This window comes from Ceratotherium simum, chromosome X (genome assembly GCF_057802395.1).
Source record: "Ceratotherium simum simum isolate JZ-2026a chromosome X, ASM5780239v1, whole genome shotgun sequence".
NCBI lineage: Eukaryota > Metazoa > Chordata > Mammalia > Perissodactyla > Rhinocerotidae > Ceratotherium > Ceratotherium simum.
In genome coordinates, this window is record NC_141940.1 from 19,683,895 (window position 1) to 19,700,178 (window position 16,284).

At 38.9% G+C, this 16,284-nt stretch overlaps 1 protein-coding gene across 2 annotated transcripts; it reads left to right on the top strand.

Moving 5' to 3' along the window:
* Positions 1-264: 264 nt before the first annotated feature.
* RAP2C (RAP2C, member of RAS oncogene family) lies at positions 265-16,057 on the top strand. Of its 2 annotated transcripts, none has more exons than XM_014792784.2 (4): positions 265-310; positions 1,885-2,690; positions 5,200-5,512; positions 13,541-16,057. In XM_014792784.2, exons 2-3 carry the CDS (start codon positions 2,418-2,420, stop codon positions 5,476-5,478), a joined length of 552 nt encoding a protein of 183 aa, XP_014648270.1. In that variant the 5' UTR covers positions 265-310; positions 1,885-2,417; the 3' UTR covers positions 5,479-5,512; positions 13,541-16,057. The 2 variants fall into 2 exon arrangements, with proteins under 2 accessions (XP_014648270.1, XP_087283193.1); XM_087427067.1 differs by lacking the exon at positions 265-310 and adding an exon at positions 1,627-1,760.
* The last annotated feature ends 227 nt before the right edge of the window (positions 16,058-16,284 follow it).

Consider the following 16,284-nt stretch of genomic DNA (forward strand, 5'->3'; position numbering starts at 1 on the left):
CAGAAGAGGAATTTCCAGACTCAGTTACAAGCAGGGCTGTGGATTCCACCAGACAGTCTGGAGACAGCTAGACAGGGAGATGGGCAGCAGAGCTCCAAATCAGGCAACAGCACGTGTGGCAGGAGCAGTGACCTATGGGGAGACTCATAACTCATAGACCAAACCTCTTCCAGCAGAGGGCAGTGCCTCAAATACCAGGCGGGACTCCGGCCAGCTGGAGCCAGAGCTGGGGATTTCGCTGGACGGATTGCACCAGCCCTAGGCGGAGGAGAAATTGAACTGAACTGACCTGAACTGTCCTTCGGATACTGTAAGTGACATTGGGGAATACTTAGGAAGAGAGAGACAGTGAAACTTCACACTACTCTGATTTTCCTGTTTTCTAATGTCTAACAATTTGGGTTTGGTAATAAATCTTTTTATCCAGTCTGGCCATTAGGGCTTGCAAGCAAGGGAATTGGGAATCAGTTTAACTCGACTGGCCACTGAGACTCTCAGGTTTCTGGGTGCGTGCTTGAATCATAAAGGGAGTGACATGCCTAAAATATAACCTAGCCTTCTCGCCCTAGGGCCCTGTGGATCTGATACAAAGTTTACAAATAGAAAGTCAGCAGAGGGAAAGATATGTAAGAAGTAACAATTTTATCTAAAAATAGAAACTTAGTGTTTACTTTGCTTTTGAATTTCAATGACTAGGAAGGATGGCCGTGAAAACAAACTTTAAAGGGGAAGAGCCAGCCATGCAAATTGCTGTGCATGCAGATAATGAAAGGCTGAAAGAGGTTAGTCTGCAGGCCTAAACAATTTCCAATCAACTCTTCGCTGAATACTGGTTACCTTGCCTGCCGTGTAGTCGTTGAAATCAAATAGGGGCAAAGCTGAGTTAGAGTACCATCAAGTCTATTTCTAATCCTGTTAAGAAAGAAAAGGAGTGACTTTGGGATTTGCTGGTGGAGTCAAGGCAGATGTGCCAGATGATAAAAGTACTCTGTGTGTTTAATTATTTGTTAGGGCCAGCTAAGTAAAACACACCACATGAGAAATCAGAGCAATAGTGAAGTCTGAGGGTAGTTTGCACGCGTTTCTTAGAAAAATACCAAGTGGAAGAAACAGCAACAAAGAGAATAAACTTTCTTGGCTGTTTTATTTTCCCGGCCACTTCTAGTCCAGGGATGTTTGGCGTTCTCCCGGTCGTTAGATTATTACTGGCGGTCCTGCAGGGGCCAACGAGCGGATCAAGTCCTCAGGCCGGGCTGGGGGCCGCTGAGACGCGGAGGAGTTTCAAAGGTTTGGGGGTGGGACTGGCAGCGGCAGCGGCAGCAGCGGCAGCAGCGGCAGCAGCATCGGGCGGGCGGGGAAAGGAAGGACGCCGGAGGTGCTCAGAGGGGCCCTTTGCCAAGGCCGTGGCCCGGACCAGAAACCGTCCCCAGCCGTCTCGCTCAGCAGGGCGCGGCCCCAGCGCCACCCGGCTCACCCCGAAGAGGTGGGACTTTCCCCACCGGAAGTGATCCCGTCCAGTCTCGGGGAACGGGGGCACCTCAGCCAGTGTGTCAGAGAAACCCTTCCGGGTGTGTGCTGGGGGGGTGGGGGGTGGGTGAGAAAAAAAGAGCTAGGTTCGCCTGGCGTCCCAGCGGCCGCCGCCGCCGCCGCCGGCCCCCGCCCCTTTCCCTCTGCGAGCGGCAGCGAGACCGAGGAGCGGCTGGTGGCCATGGCCTTGGCGTGACAGCCTCCCGGGCGGCCGGGCGGGTGCGGACGGCAGGGTGAGCGGCGGCGGCGTTGGGAGGCAGCCGGGGCCGGGTGGGAGCTGGGGCGGCGGCAGCCAGGGCTGCTGGTCGGGGCTGGCGGGGCTCAGGCGGGTAACGCGCGCCCCTCTCCCCCTCACAGGCCGGACGACGCCCGCGGGAGCCGCGGCCCAGAGACCCGCCCGGGCGGCGGTGACTGCAGCGGAGCCCGCAGGCCGGGGCCGGCTCAGCGGCCCGAGCAGGAAGCGGGGTCCCTGGGCCCCTTTGTGTGCAGGGCGGGGGAGGGGTGCCGGGCAGCCCCCGCTGCGGGCTCCTCGGACGCCCGTCTTCCCGCGGGGCCCCGCTCTGCGGCGCCCACCCCTTCCCTCCGGGGGCGCGTTTCGTCTCCCCCCCTCGCGGAGCTGCTCCAGCTCGCCCTCCTCCCCACGCCCCCTGCCTGGGCTTCGGTTCCTATAGGAAGGGCACCAGCATCCCATCCCCACCCACCCCGACACTTCGCTCTTTCCCCTCCCCCTCCCGTAACTTCCTCTTCTTCCCCCGTCGGGCCCTTGGCTTCTCTGCACTCTCCTCCCCAGTTCGCCGATTTCCGCCCACCTTCCGCCTCCCCGAGCCGCGCTGCAGCTAGCGGGGTGTGCTTTTCCCTCCCTCTGGTAGGAGTTGCTGAAGGGGAGACTCATGAGGGAATACAAGGTGGTGGTGTTAGGGAGCGGAGGGGTTGGCAAATCTGCCCTTACTGTGCAGTTTGTCACTGGGACTTTCATTGAGAAATATGACCCCACCATTGAAGATTTCTACCGCAAAGAGATCGAAGTGGACTCTTCCCCCTCCGTGCTGGAAATTCTGGACACCGCAGGAACTGAGCAGTTTGCTTCCATGAGAGATCTCTACATCAAAAACGGCCAAGGTTTCATCCTGGTTTATAGTCTGGTTAATCAGCAGTCTTTTCAGGTAACCGAACCAAGTCTTGTAATTTGTTAGAAAGGGGTGTGGTAATCCTGCATTTACTTCTGGGTTGCTTGAGCCGTGCGTTAATGACTGTGTTTTGCTTTTGAAAGTTAGACATGGTGCATTTTTGAGGTTACTCCTGGCACGGAAAAGTATCGGGTTGTTTCTATAGCGAGTACTAAAGTAACAACCGTCAACAAATATTTTAAAGTTATTTTTAAGTCAAAGAAAACTGAAAAAGAAATAGGTCAGTCTGTGTATATTTAGCCCGGAATATAACCTTCTGAAGTTGCTTGTTCAATTCAACAAGTATTGATTAATGTACTCAACAAAATAACATTTAAAAGATAATCTCGGGTAAATAGAGCACTTTGGAAGAAAAATTATTTGGAGCCGATTAACTGTTGCACAGATAACTCCTCTGTGTCTGCTTCTCCCCCCTCCCCCTCTCTGTTCTCACCCAAGTTTCTCAACCAGATTCGTAAATCTTAGTGCTGCAACATGAAGAACACAAGACCTGCCTCCTAGGCATTTTACTTACTTACTTGGGGCGTGTGAGGGAAAACTTATTAACTGAAAAGACTAGAACTTAGAATTAATAACCAACAAAAATCTAGGATGACTTTCCTTTTCTGCAGTTGATCTGGATTGTTTCTGATAACATTGACTATTTTTATAGAAAATATGTGGCTCTGGGAACGTTGAACAAGTGCAGATTTCTAACCCCAGCTGGGTAGCCAGACTGGAGTTTGTCCAGTTTCTTTGGAAAACCTGCCCTGTCCTTCACTGGGAGACACACTGAAGGTTTAACATTATTTTAAGAGATGCAATAAATGTTGCTATTTATTCCTTGAAAATAAATAACCTCATATTGACCCATTATATTGACCTCCATTGATTTAGGAAATGGATATTTTTTCTGCATTTAGAGGTATGCACTTAATGTTGCTTACTTAAGAGACATTAAGTGCTTTAGCCAATCCAATGCGCTAATTCCACTGTTTTTAGTATTTTAAATTAAAGTACTATAGTGAACTTTTCCTGTAACTTGATACGGCAACTTCAGGATTTTTTTTTCTTTTAAAGATAGTAAGTTCTGAGTAAATGAATCAAAGTTATTGTGAGCAAACTGAAGTTCATTTTACATAGGCTTAAATTGCAAAACAATAGTATCATAAAAGCATTTTTCCCCAGAAAGTAGCAAAGTACTAAAGGTGCTATTTGACAGGCATTTTCTTTCTAAAGGATCCTCGGGAGATTTGTTATTCTATTAGCTGACTCTCTTGAGGCTGAAAGTCTTTTGAAGGGTTTTTCGTAAGATTTCCATTATATCTACTTCTGTTATAGACATAAATAGGGAGTGAAAAATTGCCATTATTTCAACAGAGACTTAAACTCTTTTAAGCCCCAATGCCATAAATTTGGATTCTCAGCTGAACTTGTGTTTCCACAAGGACACAGGGAAAAGAAGCTTAACCTAGAAGCCTGAATTGACAACATGATTTAAAAGTGTTGGCAAATATCAAATAACGTTATTGTAAATTTTTGCGGTCCGGTTTTTCCTTCATCCTGCATGTGAATATTCTGTTTACTGTAATTATTCAAATTAAACACGTTTTATATTTGTCAAACTTTTTAAGTTATAAAAAATTTTTAAAAATTGTCATGTTAGGATTAAATCTATAGTACTGTCTTAAATCAATACTTCCCTCCTCCAAAGTTGATGCTAATAGAGAATTGCTAAGGCTCTTATCTTTTGTAATGAATTGTAATTACTTAGAAAATGTAATACGCTTGGGAGAAAATTCAAGTTGTAAAACCCAACATAGACAATGAGAAGTATGACTCCTTCCTGCCCAGACTGCCCCCTGCGTTGTCCCTCCCAGGAGCTGCTCACTGTTACAATAGTTTCTAGTGTATTTCAGTGTATTGTAAGGTGTTTGATTTTACTGAGGTAAAGGTGTACCATTAAATTTAAAATGAAACATTTAAGTGTATGAACCCGTTTTTAACTTTGGTCTTCTAGGCATGACACAGTGTTTTTGTTCCCACCTCAAACACTTTCTCTTGAGCGCTCTTACTGAATGGCTAGGAATGCATAGATGCTGCAATCCTGTGCTAGGATAACAGGTGTTAGAAGGAGTGATGACAAGCCGGCAGGTTAAAGGAGATGGCCGAAACCCTTATGTACGAAAGAATTCATCGTATTTGGGAACTTGTTTTTAAAATCAGTCTAGACTGGGGGAAAGAAATGATTAAATGAGTCCTAAGGTTAGTGTGCAACCTGCATTCTATATTCTTGACAGAAACCCTGCAGGTAGAGTCTGTGGAAATTATCTAGTTCCTACTTCAATGGAGAATATGATGTTTTCCCTATTTGGGTGTGTGGTTTTATTTTGGATTCAGCTTTCTCTACTCACTGAGGGATGACTTCTTGTGAGCTTGTAACATTTCTGTTATGGTTCTGCAAACAGCGTAATATTTTTCTTTCTCTTTGTGATTGTTTGAATAGGATATCAAGCCAATGAGAGATCAGATTGTCAGAGTGAAGAGATATGAAAAAGTCCCACTAATCCTAGTAGGAAATAAAGTGGATCTGGAACCAGAAAGAGAGGTTATGTCTTCAGAAGGCAGAGCTCTGGCTCAAGAATGGGGCTGTCCTTTCATGGAGACATCGGCAAAAAGTAAATCGATGGTAGATGAACTTTTTGCTGAGATCGTCAGGCAAATGAACTATTCATCCCTGCCAGAGAAGCAAGATCAGTGTTGTACAACTTGCGTCGTCCAGTAAAAAAGAGAACCTCAATCATGGCCATACCGAGCAGGTTAGTTGTTGATGGAACCTTATGAGCCAGAGTATTTTGTTTAAAGTGAGTTACTGTTCTCTCTCTGCTTGATTGATAACATTCCTTTGGGGTGGGCTGAGTTAAAAGATCATACACCTTTTCCCTGATTTGGTGATTTAGCATCCAAAATGCACAGGAGAGCATTCAATAATAATTTCAGGAGATGATTAGTTTTGTGTTTTCTACGCTTTTCTATCCTGGGCTAGAGAGCTGCTATAATTTAAATCATCAGTTTACTAATCACCCAAGTGCTTGATTTAACAGGACGATTATTTAATCAAGTTCATCTGTACCTTGCACTTGAGGGACTTAAGTGACCTCTGATAGTAACAAATTATAGTGCCACAATGTACCTTGACTTCATTATGACTATATGATCCAAATGAGAATCTGGTAAAATCATCTGTGATGTGTTAGAAGGGACAATCCCAAGTGCCCAGGAAACATTTTTATTCAGTTTAATAAATAATGGACTTAATAAGAACAATAACAAAACCTTCAAACCTTTCATTGAGTTAAATGATAACGTAATAAAATATCTTTAAATGAATGAGTTTTTGAAAAAGTAAGGTTATGTAAAACTTAATGAGCATTTAAAATGAGATTATTTTATTCATATCATGATCTTTTAATCTAGATTGTAATTGGCCAGATAGTCTCACTTAGTAACACTTAGATAATAAGATAAAACAACCAACATCCTGGATGATTGTGAAACCACAGCAAATGCCAGACTAGCCTGACAATATCAGGAATGAAATTGATTGTTTTGAGCCAAGATTGACCTTAAGTCTATGAGGCAGTGTCTCAAATGGCAACAGGCATTTCAGATCGCAGTGATGATTCCTAATCAAAGGTCTGGCTTTATATGTGCTCCCTGGAGAAAAGACTAACGGTTCCTAATTTATCTTTTCAGACAAGATCTCCTGTCAGGTAGTGTCATCTTTGAAAATGAAATGACAGCAGTGCTTTATTCAAAATGCTTTCACTCATCAGCTTTTCAGCCTACCAGAATATGATGAAAACTCATTTATTTTCTTATACCTAGCTACATCTGTTGTCTTAAAATGTCAGTGTTCAGACTAGTCCAGCATATGTTTTGTTGATAACGTCGCCCTTGCATATAGTCTTTTTTTGTGTGTGTGAGGAAGATCAGCCCTGAGCTAACATCTGATGCTGATCCTCCTTTTTTTTGCCAAGGAAGATTGGCCCTGAGCTAACATCCGTGCCCATCTTCCTCTACTTTATATGGAACGCCGCCACAGCATGGCGTGACAAGCGGTGCGTCGGTGCATGCCGAGGATCTGAACCCATGAACCCCAGACTGCCAAAGCAGAGTGCACGCACTTAACCGCTTGCGCCACTGGGCCGGCCCCTGCATATAGTCTTTTGAGGCAGGAACAGGCATATGTAGGTGATCCAGTCCCATGTTTTTGCTTCCACAATCTCCTTAAATTTTAAGCCAGCTTCAAATTTGAACAAGTTCTATGTGGTGATTGCATCTTTACCATTATGCTCTATTTCTCTATCTGACACTTTTAACTGGGCAAATGACATAAGTGTACACGTGTTAATTTTATCATCTTTATAAAAAATTAACCACCTCCCACAAAATGTTCCCAATTTTCTTTCCATCATTAATGTAGACATCTATAGGAAGTAAACTGAATAAGATTGATCTCATACATGTAGAGGGCCAAATTGACAAATGGATAATTTCTAAAGCTATTTTTAAATCTTTCTTATTCTGAGTTATTTCTCAGTTTCTTTCATTTTGCAACTTTTGTGATCTAAATTATGTTTAATTCATTTGGTTACCTACAATAATGAGTAAAGAGACTTTTTATATCTCAAGCCAACTATGTTTACATTTTTTGTTAATTACTGAAAATAAGAAAATGTTAATACCAATAATTGTTCATTTTTTATAATAACGGGTCACGTTGCCTATGTAGTTTTTTGTTTGGTTTTTATTTTTGTAAGCGGAATATGCAATTGAAGGTATGAGCCTTGAAATAAAATATCTAATCAGCTGAATTTCTGAAAATATTCAAGGGAATTCCCTGACCAAGATCTTTTAGAATAAAGCACACTATAGACAGGGATTTTTTTCTGACATCAAGTAAGATTGAACTGATGTGTATGAGAATGTGTAATCTGAGGCCTGTAACGTTTGTGGCTATGCTTGCTTACTATTTATCTAAAAAAGTAGGTGATGGATTGTGAATCCTGTAGCTTGAGTCATGGAGCTCTGAAGTCTGTCAGTCCCAGATCTAGACTGAAGATAGAACTTTGACAAGTAAAGATGGTTTGAGAAATGTTTGACCTTAATATTTAGAAGAGTACCTTGTCCAAGTTAGAAATAAGAAGACTCAAATAAGTCAGAAGGACTGTGATTACTGTAAATTGGTATCTCTTAATTGAAAGGGAAAATCTATTAGTGCTCTGAGAATTGCTTCTGATAATTCCTGACATTTATTTCTTACCACCCTTCAATTTGGGTTACCCGTCTCTTGCCCAACACCTGTTTATTTGTATGGCTCCCAGGATTGTTTGCTTACCTTTCACCCTCCCACTGGCAGTAATCTTAGTGTAAGTTCGGAAGCAAGGCCAGATTCTTTATGTGCTGCGTTCAGGGCTGGTTTCCTTACTGACCTGAGGGGCCTGCCATCAAGTGCTTTGAAGAACTTCTTTCACTGTGCAGCAGCAGTATCATAGAAAGCCAGGTCAGTGTTGCAGCCCTGTGTTGGTTTTATTCACTACATCATAGCTCCTCTGTATTGGTGTAAATAATTGATAGCTGGCTGTTTCGGTATACTGTTGTTGAGCATGATGGGTGTTTTGTTAATAATCTCATAATACTATAAAAGAACTAAATCACAGTGCTGTGAGGGTTCAGGGAAAGGAAAGACCGCATCCAGTTAGAGCAGATTTCTCAATATTCTGGGTTCTTTGTTGTGGGGGACTGTCCTGTGCATTGTAGGATGTTTAGCAGCATCCCTGGCCTCTACCTACTAGATGCCAGTAGCATTCCCCCTGCCTCCCAGGTTGTGATGAACAGGAATATCTCCAGATATTGCTAAATGACTTCTGGGGGGCAAAATCTCCCCTGGCTAAGAACCACTGATTTAGAGGAATTGGGTAGCAGTAGCATTTGAGTCAGGCCTTGAAGAATGCATAGGATTTGAGGGAATGGAGGAGGGGTAGAGATGATTCCAAATAGAGGGAATGCCAAAAATGAGCAAAATAATATCCTAAAATATTCTGCTGATTCTCTGGAAAGAAGGTGGGAAGTGCAGTAAAGTTATCCCTTAAATGTGACCGTTTGATAAATACCCTTTTGGCAAATAGAATTTTTTTAAAGATTATTTTTCAAGAATTCCTGTATCTTAGTCTAGTATTGATGAAAGTTATAAAAAGAAAAAGAAAACAGGAATAAAAAAGGTGTTCTTCACTGTGGCCCTCTGAAAGTCTTCTGCAAGATTTTACCCTGTTTTAATCCGTGTATTATGGAACGGATTCTCCCAATGAAAGTAAATGGTGCAAAAGAGTACCAAACACCGGGAATCAAACTGAAAGAACAAAGATCATTATTTATGTCAGCCTCAGTTCATTATATGTCAGCCTGAAGAAAAAGGGAGATTCTTGATTCAAGACTAGCACATCATTTCACATGGCAGCAGAATGCCCGGGATGTTAACAAAGGCTTCTGAAAGGCTGAACCATCTATGAATGTCATTTTAGTCTAGCTGGCCGTACTGTTTCTAAACACAGTAGAATTGATTAGCATTTTCAGGGTTTTTTTAAATAAATAAATATGTGGAATCAGACGTTATTTCTAATCTTTTTTCCAGCTTTTAATTAGATATGATATGCCAGGGACTTAGCAAGTGTGAGGGGAAAATCATGAAAATTAAATCACATAGTGTACTTTAAAATGCTGACATTTTCATATCCAAGTTAAATATTAATCATATCAGTAAAACGCTAGGGTGGAATTCTGTTGCAGAAGTTCTAGTTTAGATAGATCCTCTTTTTTTCCCCTGCCCTATTTTGCATATCACTTTAAGTGGAGAAAAGAGCTTGTTTTAAATGCTCATTTGTCGTCCAGTTCACATGATGAGCCAAAATGGAGACTGTGGCATGGCGGCCCTGAATGGAGGGAGGAGCTTACTTTGAGGGTAGTGTGTACTGTGAAGACCTGCAAAGGACATAGGGTAAAAGGGCGGAACAGAGTTGCCTTGTCCTTTCTGTCCCTCTAATTCTTCCTGACCTTCACTGTCCCCCTACCAGGTTCATGGTTTGGGACTGTTCAGAGTGGATAGGTGCCTAGTTAGTCCTGCTGTGGATGTGGAGGTGTCTGGTGATTAGAATGACTCTTTGTATATCTGTTTTCTCTTTAATTGCTTCCTTTTAACCTCAAGATTAGGCTTTTATTGCAGAATGAAATGCATACAAGCCATTCAGTTTTACTCCATTACCTCTCGGGCTTAGAATGAACCATCAGTAGAATTAACAAAAATTGCATCATGGAGTTGGAGAATTGCCACCGAGGAAGTATTCTAGCCATAGTACAGGAAAGATTCCCCTTGTGGGATTACTTCTCAGTGGAATTCTAAAATCCAGAAGATAATGTCCCTAAGAAAAACTTAAGTCCTGTCAGCTGTTGGAAAAACTTATCCTATCAAAAACATACTCCCAAATTCCTTTGATTAGCTACAGTCTTAGTAATATCAGATTCAGACAATGCAATTTCGAGTTGAGGGGAGCAGTACCCTACCTGGTCTAATTCAAAGCTAGCAGCTGGGATCAGATCATTGGGCTCACACTGCTGCTTATTATCAGTGGACATGGTCATACTATTTGAGATCTCAGAATTGAACTCATAATATGAGTTTAAACTTATGGAGATTTTAGGTCTAGGACATAAGAAAAATAGCTTATCCTTTCCCTTCTACCCTGGGTTCACCATAAACTTTTAGGGTGCATATTTTCCTTAAAGCATGGTTCCACTTCCATTCAAGGATTCTATGCCATAGGTTCAGCTTTTGCGTTCTGTGTTTAATGGATGACAGGTGAGCACTTTTAACGACCTAGTTCTCCCACTTTGCCCCCCAATAAACTTCATGAGAATTATGCAAATTAGAATAGAGAAAAGGTATTTAACAAAAACATAACCTCTATCAACAGAATTCTAGCCTAGTCATTTGCTAATGTAACTAATATTTAACTTGTATATGAAAATGCCAAGTGAAAAATGTGAAGGGAAATTAATTTTTTAAAAAAATTCCTTTGATTAAATCCCCATAATATCACGTCTAAAACTAAAAACAAAAATTAAAATCGATTATGATTGCACATTTATATTTGCTGAGATGAATGCTAGTAAATACCATTGTATTCAGAAGTGGTAAATCTAGCTAAGCTAAAGAGGCGTTCGTAAACTGCTAAGCCTTTCAGGAGCCTTTGTTAATATCCTGGGCATTCTGCTGCCACATGAAATGATGTGCTAGTCTTGAATCAAGAATCTCCTTTTTCTTCATGCTGACATAAATAATGATCTTTGTTCTTTCAGTTCTGTGTTTGGTACTCTCATGTACCAATTTACCCCACTTGGGAGACCCTATTTCATAATTTCCTGAGCAAAAGGTTAGGACTGTTGTTTGGGACTGTTTTTTGTACTCTTCCATAACAAAATCTAATTAGAAAAAAATGAAAAAGTGAAACCAGTTGAGCAAGAGTTTGAGCAGAATCTTCCAGACTTAAGATTTGCTGGGTGTCTTGCTGGAAACTTGAGAGTGAGGACAAGGATCACTTGTGTTCTATCTCAGAAGCAGCAAGTTATACTTTTGCAGTGTGTCTGGATGTGATATCCCGGGAGTTAACAAGTATGAGTTTGACCAGCTGCCTTTAAAGCTTCTGGAATGTTTTGTAAATGAATGAGAGTTGTTAGTACACTGAAAATTTTGCTGTCAGTGTGGAGCAATAACATTTACATTTCACATTCTGTGAAATTCTAATCTGAGACAGACTGTCCTTTTTGCTTAATGCAAGCTTTTGTTTCAAGATTTATTACTTCAGAGAATTAAAGTTTATTACTCTCTTGAAAAGTAGCTGATATTAATACTTTGTTTAATGATAAGCCTCATACTAATATTGTTGAGTGTGACCCGGGATTTATCTATGTCTCTTGATTTCACTAGAATATTGTTATCGTGTGGAGTGTGGATACACCAAATGTTAACCAGTTTTGAGAGGGTGGGAAATAATGCATATATCATCTTTTATTTAATGTAGATTATGGTTAATAAGCTGGTTTGTATTCTTAGTGTTTATTTTGGCTAGAAATAAATAATTACTACTTCCTCAATTTGATTTCAGAGAATGCCTGAACTATTAAATCATCACATATTACAAGTCTTCACTATTTGAGACATGATCATATTTCAAAATCTCAAACTCTTTATAATTGTTTATTTTGAAAAATGTGGATTAAAATTTATTGCAAACTTATTAATTCAAATTAATTGAGGAGATTCTAGTCTGCATTACTGAAAGTCTTCACAGTGAATTGCAAATATAATGAAATACTGTTGTGTTCAAATAGGTATAAAAATTCAAATGAGGCTAAAAAAATACAAAGATCTTTAGTCTGGATATTAAAGACATAATCCTGGTATTCTAGAAATTTATAACATAGTTGAGAAAGTTAAAAAATACCTGACATTTGCATACTTTATAAGGTACTTTCACTTATTACCTTATGCGATATTTACCACAACCCTGTGAGGAAAGAGTTTTTATCCTTATTTTCATGATGAGGACTTGCCCAAGCTTAAATAACCAGTGTCCTAATTAGCAATTCCTTTTAATGCAATAAAGTTTTAATTTTAATCGGAAGAAAAATGTTTCTATAATAATTTCTAAAGTGGCAAACTTTTGTTCTTTCTCTTAATGTGTTTAGGTGAGAATTTCAATAATAATGAGCAGAGAGATGTTATTTAAAAGTAATCATTTTTATGATATAGCTGCTAATAAAGAGTTCTCTAAGGCTCTTTGAACACTAATAGAAGTGTAGCTGTCAAAGGAAATTAAAATTAGGCATGTATAAACATTGGTAGAGCCCATAGATGATCTTAAATTGATTTCACTTGGCATTTTTTCATAGTCGCTATTCTACCCTTTGTTTCTGGCTTTAACAATTTTTATCTTTTATATTAAAAAGCAGATATAGTTCCACTCCCCTAGAAGCTATTTGATGATCCAGCACAAGTAAAGGACATTGTGTCTGAATGATAGATTTTTTTCCTCTGGTATTAATTGGAAGAGCAGAAGTCTATCAACTGTAAGAGCAGAGGCTGAGAAATCCCAGTCATAGGAGAAGTTCCTATGGTTGGCATAATGTCCAGAAAAAGGCAGACCAGAGTGGGAAATGTGAACTGCTGTTGTCACCTAATATCTAACTCAAGTCGGAGCACCTAGCAAGTGCTCAATAGCTAGACCTTGATGGAATTACATTTTCTTATTTTAAATCCTCGAGGAAAAGTAAATTTTGAAAAAGGTTTGCATACTGTCAAGTTAGCTAGTAATTAATATGCATTTAATTGTAATACAATTTCCCATTAAAAATATGAAGAGATCAAATTCAGAGTAGAACTAACATTTGCCACTTTTATATTGTAAGATCTTTTAAACTAGTAAGAGCATTTTTAATATTGTATACAGTATAATAATATTTTAAAAAATAAACCAGAGTAGTCACACACACACACACACACAGTATATTATATCCAATGCATCATTACAGTGTTTCTAATTTTTAATGACGTTTTTGGACCACAGAAAATTACTTTTTTACTTAAACTGATGGGGAACTCAGTGAAATTCCACCTAAAGATAGTTATTCTGGTACCACTCCCATGTGTATATAGATCTATTGTCAGTGTTCTCATTTTAAACTGTAATCTATATTTCTACATTTTTATGACATTTTTATCTTAATTACAGATAAAACTCAGAGGAAATTTGCACAGATGCTGCTTTGGAGAACTTTACAACCTGGGTTGCAGAACTGAGCCTTGGTAAACCTGTCTCTATTACAGCATGTTGCCATACATCTAATTAAGTGCATAAGGTCTTTGGACTTCAAGATCCATCGATCTTAAACAGGAATGCTTAGCACGTTTACCATATGTTTAAAATCTGTTCTTTATCAATCAGTCCTTTTGTAGCTTTCTAAGTTCTTATTGATGGCTAATATGCAAGAATTAATTTTTAATATTTTCATTGATTTCTTTAATCAGTTTCTCAACTTGTATTTATTAAATACTCAAACTCAGTATTACCTACTCAATGCCTTTTAAAAGAAAGTTATAATGGAGAAAAAATTGAGCCTTAAACAAATGGTTACTTCTGTATATTACCTCGCACCAGTGCTTCATTCTATTTGTAAAATCTTTCTCCTTTAAATTGTCGGTTAATACTTTGAGACTTTGTTTACGTGTGGCAGTGTTGTAAAAAGAAACTAAAGATCACAATTTACCTGTATGGATGGAATATCCCTTTTCTTCAAGTGTAGTTTGTGATGTGTTTTTGTAATTAACATGTTCTGAAAGTTACAGTTGATATATTGTAGAGCATTTAGCTGAAGTTAAGCGTTTGATTCCATTAGGTTTTCACATGTGTTAATCTCATTTACAGCATCAAATTGCAGCAGTAACATTTTCCTTTCTGTGAAGTTCTAAATTTAGTTATGACCTACTTAGCAATGCCTTTGAAAAGGGATATTGTATCCATGGTAAATTAATTGTATACCTAAACAGAGATAGCTCAGCTTTGCCTGTCAGGCTTGTAATTGACATCTAGTAGACTTCTGCACATGTAAAATTGAATTCAAATAAAATCATATACACTTTGTTAGTTCTTAATATTTGTCTTTCTGAATAATAGTTTAAAGCAATATTTGTTAAAGTTTTCTTGCACTATCACAATTGCTTTTTAGTTATTTCTCAAGAAGCATGTTTGTAGTAGAGACAAAAAAATCTGTAACAGGAGGGAGGATAGCACCAAGTCTCTGGGCTTTTTTTTTTTTTTTGCAAATGTGCTTCTAACAGCCATTGCCTTCCATGTTGTTTACCTAATCAGCACATTTTGTCTGAATACTTGAACATTTTAACAGTAACACAGGTATAGAAACGGAAAGGAAACTTATAAAGAGTAATCTTTTGGTTCAGTTTTAACATCATGACAATGAGCGCTTTTTCTAGCAATGATTTTTAAATTTTGTAAGTTTGACAGTATTTGTTGTTGGTTTTTTATTTGGTTAGTTGTGTGCTTTTAATTTGCAGAAGTTAGTAACTGCAGCTCACCTACTGCACCAAAGTTCTCGATTTTAGGAGCCCAGCTTTAGTCATTTGAACATGCTTCTAAATAAAACAAAAAGACCAAAACTATACTTTTAATCTACAATAATAGCTCAATAACTTTGTCAAGGAAAGCTCTAATATATGCAGTGATGGTTTATGGAAGGGTGTGGCAATTTTAAATTTATATTGTGTGTGATGTTAAAATAAAGTGATATCTACATTCATGTGATTTGTTGGTCAGCATGACCATTAATTATTGTGTAGAAATTGGTTAAACTTTGATTTCCTTTTTTTAAATAGTGTTGCATTTGATTCCTAATCAGATTTCCTCAAAGTGAACTCTTGATCTTAGATTTTGAATTTTGTGGTGAGATTGTTAAGGGTGGAGGCAAATGAAACATTGTCCCTTATTTATGAACTGCTTGAAATGAATACCTAATTTAAGTTTGCACTTTACTACCAAACTTAAAACCAAACACTCAGTTCAAAGTAGGTTAAGTGATCATGGTTCATCTTTATTAGCTGTGTGAAATTCTAAAGGAATCAAATAATTCATGATGATTTAAGTTTTCTGTAGATGGATTTTTTTATACAGTGTTTCTTTCTTATTGATACCTCTCATTCTCTCTCTCTCTCTCTCTCCCCCTCTCCCTCTCTCTCTCTCCCCCTCTCCCTCTCTCTCTCTCTGTGTCACTCACCTCAGCAGCAAATTTAACTTGAATTCACTTAGGATCACAGGAATCAGGGGAAAGTGATTTAAATGTGGTTTCTCCAGCACATTTTAAGAAAAGGGACCAAAAGTTATTTTAGCTTCCTCAATAGATTGCATGTCAAGTTGCTTATTAGGATAATAAATTAATATTAAATGCAATATATGTCTTGTCTTTACTATGGCATCTGTTTAGGAGTTGTTCAAATCACTGCAGTAGGGCTCTGCAAATAAAACCATGTGACCTATTATCATGGATCTAATGTACTGTAACTTTATCAATGAAAGGTAAAAAACTCGAATAACAAGTACAAACATTGAACAATGACCTATAAAGATTTGTAAAAGTAAAATTTTTCCAATAGATTTCATTCTTGTCATTTTGTAAGACGATCCTGCAGTCCACCTGTTTGTAACTTTTTTAATAAAATAGACATCTGTATTACTGAGGTTGGTTTCTTGAATTATTTGGTGAATTACTGTTTGTTCTAGATTTGATAACTTGTAAATCTCTTTCTCATAACTGGAAGTCATAACTTTTTATCAAAATGATAATGTGTATTGTAGTACATGTTTAAAGAAGTTAAATGTTCAATTTGTCTCCTTATTCACCATTCTGGCATATGTGCGGAAAAACTGAGATATAGCCTAAAATGTAATATTTAATCAATTGAATA

Excerpts from the sequence above, each read along its gene's own strand:
- RAP2C (XM_014792784.2), top strand. The coding sequence starts at position 2,418 with ATGAGGGAATACAAGGTGGTGGTGTTAGGGAGCGGAGGGGTTGGCAAA. Across the intron at positions 2,691-5,199 it reads TTAATCAGCAGTCTTTTCAG|GATATCAAGCCAATGAGAGA; the intron begins GTAACCGAACCA and ends TTGTTTGAATAG.